The sequence below is a fragment of the Fibroporia radiculosa genome (genome assembly GCF_000313525.1).
Source record: "Fibroporia radiculosa TFFH 294 genomic supercontigs, scaffold2475, whole genome shotgun sequence".
In the NCBI taxonomy this organism is placed as follows: domain Eukaryota; kingdom Fungi; phylum Basidiomycota; class Agaricomycetes; order Polyporales; family Fibroporiaceae; genus Fibroporia; species Fibroporia radiculosa.
This window is the reverse complement of record NW_012133349.1, coordinates 54,317-59,720: the sequence shown is the minus strand read 5'-3', so window position 1 is coordinate 59,720 and position 5,404 is coordinate 54,317. Positions and strand designations below refer to the sequence as shown.

The 5,404-nt window shown below is 50.6% G+C and overlaps 1 protein-coding gene across 1 annotated transcript; it reads left to right on the top strand.

Moving 5' to 3' along the window:
* Positions 1-373: 373 nt before the first annotated feature.
* Positions 374-1,582, top strand: FIBRA_03927 (uncharacterized protein; the record flags this gene model as incomplete). The annotated part of the gene is made up of 3 exons (XM_012325749.1): positions 374-463; positions 515-662; positions 1,407-1,582. 3 exons carry the CDS (start codon positions 374-376, stop codon positions 1,580-1,582), a joined length of 414 nt encoding a protein of 137 aa, XP_012181139.1.
* Positions 1,583-5,404: the final 3,822 nt, after the last annotated feature.

The following is a 5,404-nucleotide window of genomic DNA, read 5'->3' as shown; positions in this document are numbered from 1 at the left end:
CACTCGTGCTCGAGCTCAAGGAGCAGGAAGGAGATCACACATTATCTTGCGCTTCCCTGCTTGCGGGAACCCAGACCGACTTCGAATACTAAAAAATGCGGGGTTATTTGAATGAAAGCCGAGAAAAAGAGCAGAATACGCTAGCCAGCACGCATCGAATGGAAGCTCAGCTCTTACTGGTGACCCCTGTACTACATCTCCATAGTCATTGTAGCAATTTATCTGTTCGCGGAGTAGATGAATGTGATTCTTGTGGGCAAGAGTGATTGCTAGCTTGTATTCGAGAAACCCTGAAACGACTCTTCCAGACATTTGTCCTGGAAATGATACAAGAGGTATCTTAATTCACGCGACTTCTTAAAGGGATGATCAGATGTCGCGCGAGCAGGGAAAGTCGGCGAACATCCTGAAAGTGTCGTGGGACCGGCAGGAGCCTCCAATTGCAGAAGTAGCCGGTTTCGCCGTCAGACCGAGGAGAGTTGAGAGTTACGAGCTATGATATACGATACTCCAGAGTGTCAAAGTCGGAAGAGAAAGCCTTGAAGAACTTTGGTTCCGCCCGGTAAATGCCGAAACGTCGCAGGTCGCTCTGTTCCGTGGTTCTTACGATGACTTCCCAGAACCCGTTATGGGCTTGCACTCCTCGGAAATTCTCAAGTCCAGTAAGCTTGCGCGTTTTTTCTCAGGCGCATTATATTTTCTGGTGATACTAGGCCTAGGTTCTTGGCAGTCTATTGAAGTACCTTCGTCAGCATACGTTTGAGCTAGTCTTTTCGACGCTGTTGTATATCTTCAGTGCTCGTTCCATTTGTCAAAGAACGCCTCAAAAGAATATTTACGCATTGGAGTATCTGTATTTACGCAATCGAGGACTTTGAGGCGAGTTGAGAGTTATACACATGGTATAGTGGACGACGTGGGAGCTCTACACTTGAATGAACAATCAACTCCAGGCGCAACAAGGCTCATTCCTAGCTCAAGTCCTCGGCATTCAGAATTAAATACTCAGCTGGTAGATGTTTGTGAGGTGCTCAGCTCACCCCATGGCGGCAGTGAGGGTGTACACAAGGCAAGAAGCATCTGCATTTTCTATGTATACAATATATACTCAAGGATGTTTGCTGGCTAAGCGCAGTCATTGGTGGGTTCCGTGCTCTGCTAGGAGGTCACAGATATCTGACGTCACATCAACATCGGGCCTCACGAATCATTTTCCTATTGCTTTGGATAGGTTCTTTTTCTTAAGAGAAGGGCCTGATTAAAGCGATACGTCCATTGTGGGACGAACTACGCATGGACCCGTTTGCGGCATGTACTTTAGCCTTGCCGATTATTGTGCCCACGCGTACGTCCACCGATCCCAGCCACACTCCTCTGGTATAAATACCCTTCTGACAGATACACAGGCCATTACTATCTCTTCGCTCTTCCCGTTGTAACGCATGGTGGACTTCTCCATGCTGTCTCTACCCTCCGACCCCCAATCGTCGCTCTCTGGTCTGCTAGCTCCATCGCAGAGGCTCGTCTCACCAGCGCGCTGCTGGAGCGCTCGACCAGGCTGGATGGACGATATAATCACTAATTCGAAGCTCAGTCAGACCACTACACATGGCCACGTACCTGTCGTGAGTGGTCTGCCACACATCGTGTGCTCAAACCTCTTATGCAAAAACAACACTCATAGGGCGTGAACGCAGAAGGCGCTCAAGAGCCCCGCCACAAGGGAGAGGATCGGTCAGCGTTGAAATCTTCACCCTTATCTTTATCATGAGTCCGCTCGTGCCAAAATGTAGACTTCAGCGTCACTAATCCTTCTGCCCCACAGGCCCTAGTACATTGCGCAGATACCGAGTTTACCCAACTGCAGTGGGATCTGCGGACCCCCTTCCGCCAGCTATCGTGCGGCCCCATCACCAGCTGGTAAATGCCGTGAACCGGATGCATGCGCTGTCGCCTGCTGTGGCAGAAGCGTGCGGTGGGCCTGAGTGGACGAGCAGGGATCTCCTGGAGAGGACTGGAGGGTTTGGCGGGTGATCATGTAGGTGGGATGAAGCAGTGAGGAGTAACGACTCGAAGAAAACACTTGGCTTCATGGCTGTGCCGCATCTCCATACATATATCTATTCACACATTCATGTGCGGCCCGGATGCATAGTCTGGCTCAATCAATCCTTAGGTTATAAGCGCAATGTCCAAATTTTTTATTAATTCCCTATTCTTTCCCGTCTTGTAAGTATCAGGTATATTTGATGTCTAGATCTGTCAACATCCAACGAATTGCTTCCTTGGCGTCCTGATGATTCCAAATTGCTACCACCCAATTTACCTCCACATCGTAGTGGTTTGTTATGATATCGGAGTTCCACGTTCAAATAAGCGCCCCGGCAGAATAGTTCGGCGCTGCACATGCTCTGGCAATTCAAACCTCAGCGCTCAGACTTCAAAGCTTCAAGCTTCACTCCATCCAACAAATACTTGCGCCTATTTCAACATTTTCATGTCCTCTACGAGATTCCAGAAGCGACCGCGACACAATTTCGATGCCAGCTCATTGGAAGTCGCCTGTACTCATGATCTACAACCCGATAGAAAATTCTGACTGGAGGGCGATAAGTTTTGAAGATTCCGTATCCCTTGTACACAAATAGATTCTCTCGCGATTCTCAGGTATATTCCGCATCATGTTCTCACCGTCCCAGCCCAAAGATAAGGACGTAGAATTGTATGACGGAGATCTTCTTGTGTGGCTCTCTGACTGGACGGAGCATGTGCGTATTCTGCTGGGGATGTTGTACCAGGACCATAGATGAGTCAATGTGCTTTGCCTCAGCACTCCCACTGACCTGAAAGGGTGAAATTCCTTTCTTCCGAGCGACGCTAGATTCCCTTAACGTTCGCTGTGCATCTCCTCCGGCTCGCGCACAAATATCACATGAAGGACGTTCATGAGAATATTATGACGATATTATCTTCATCCTTCAGTATCAAGCCGAATGGATGGAAATATTTTGTATGAACCTCCGGCAGGGGAGCCACTTCCCGAGGTTGGAATCGTCCTGGCAAACGTGTTGGCCGAAGTCCGCCTGCAATCACGCCTCTGTTTTTCCATTGGCATCTATTGGTGCTATTAGCTGTCTTGTGCCCTTGCGAGTTTTTTCCACGAGGATGGGTCCTGCAAGCTGTGCGCAGACAATCTCTTGATTGGTAGGAGACTCTTACCACACGGACGATAGACGACATCGATACACTGTAGATATCGCCTGCCTCGTCCAGCCGCTATGTCTTCTGACAAATGCAACGAAGCTCAAGAGTATAATGCGCCATTATATGTCAACGGTGTCTGGGCTTGAGGACGACGATATTGCTCTGGCCGCGACAACACCGGCACAGGTCGATGCTCGGATATCTTCAATGATTCCTGCATTTGCTGTCCCGAGGGTTACTGACCGGGAGACATTTCGCGAGTATCCGATAGGACGCCTTGCCGACCAAGCGAAGGACATATAGGAGGTTCTGCACGCGCTCTATTGAGTTAAAAGGTGTGTTTGCGCCCCTCATGGACTCTTCGCTCAGGGTTGATATATTGGATGAGAACACTCCTTCAAGGACAATTTGCGTTCCCGAGGGGATCTCAGTTGAGTTCAGCGCATGGGATACGTATCCGCTGCCACCATCCAAGTTGCTATGTCCCTTCCTGTTGGTCACACCCTTCTTGCTAGGCACACGGGTCAATTACGATGTATGATTTGGGACCTAAAGCCCATGCTCGACGATATAGTATTACGCTAGAAAATCGGCTCACTGCTGTCCGGTGCTCACGGTTCGAATGGCTGAGCTAGCACCGCGAAACGTACCAGATTTGTCGTTTGGAGATCGGCCAGTTGGGCTGGTCGCAAGAGTTATCCCTCCGCGATATGCTTGGACTTGGACCACATGCTGAGAGGCAAACTGGCTATCGAGCAGAGCAGCAGCGTCAGACAGACCGTAGAGGAAGAGATGGCGTGTATAAGTGAATTTGATGAAGAATTACGATAGGACAAGAAGTGACATACATCGTCCGAACCCCTCCGAACCCACACATAGCCCAATTTGAATAAAGGGATCCACTAGCGTCCGGCGATGGTTGATGAATGGTGCATAATGGAGCGCGCGGCTATGCGAGTGCCTTATTCCACGTTCAACGTTCACTCCCACCCCGGCTTTTCGTCGCTCCCCTTTGACTTATGTACCTTCGACTCAAATTCACTACCGTCTCGATCTCTCAAACTATAATGTCTTTCGGTGAAGCTACGACGCAACTTGACTCACTCGACACCCCATGCGCCGAACTGGAGCCAGACGCAGTGTTTGATTTGACGACGGGTATATCGTGTTAGCTGCGGAAAGGACTCTTGCCAACTCGGCTTGGGAGAAGGCGCTCGATGGGTGCCCACTCGTGCGCTTTTCTAACTGCGTGGATGTCATGCGGGAGGTGTTGAGCACAGAGTCTCTCAAGAACACAGGTACGCTCCCAGCGCCGGATGCGCGTATGAGGCAGCTGAGTTTTTCATGCTGTAGCAAACAGGTACATGTTTGTGGAGTGCGAGTGCATCCCGTTCAGGCCGATCATGGCCAAGAATGAGAAAGGAGAAGTCCAATAAGCCAGCTGAAAGGTGCTTCCCCGCGACGCTCGAGGAGTGGAAGATGTAAGTGAACGATGCTATCAACACCCTCCAGTTTGATGGCATGCTGGCGGATAGCATCGTCGCCGTCATGCTCGCACGTCTGATAATCACTCCGAGCATACTCCTACCTGTATTCTACCTGTGCTGCTAACTGGGCCCCCAGGACGTCCTTAAGGGATGTAAGTCCGGCGACGGGCTAGTCAAGACGCTGGACACGGAGGATGTGCTGCGCTGCCTGGTGCGCAAGGTGCATCTCGCACACTTGAAGCGATGCAGACTCGGGGAGGTTCTGCAAGTGCGGATGAGACAGCTTGAAGCACTGGCTAGCGCGGTGCCAGCATGAGCAGTTGAGGCAGACGGCGACAGTTCTCTTTACGCACTGGCCTGGTCCTCAGCGTGTAGGCTCATAGGAAGAATCACACCGATCTTGCATCTGTCGACAACCGTGTTTCCCTTCCCTCGCGTACCATGTCATGCGCCCGACGCACGAGCCCAATTCCAACGTATTCCTCGTCAACGTCGAAGGTGCTCGAAAGACAGGCAGTGCAACTATGGACCGCGCGTCGATGGACGGCTTGGAAGAGCAGTGAGACGACAAGAAACGGAAGATGGACACACAGGCTGTAGTGCCGTCTGTGACCAGGCCGCGAGGCGTGAAAAGGCTTGCTTCAGTAACGGTCGGCAGAAATCATTTCTTAAAGCTTAATTTTTTGCGTTGTGTGAATTCGGATTAAGACAGA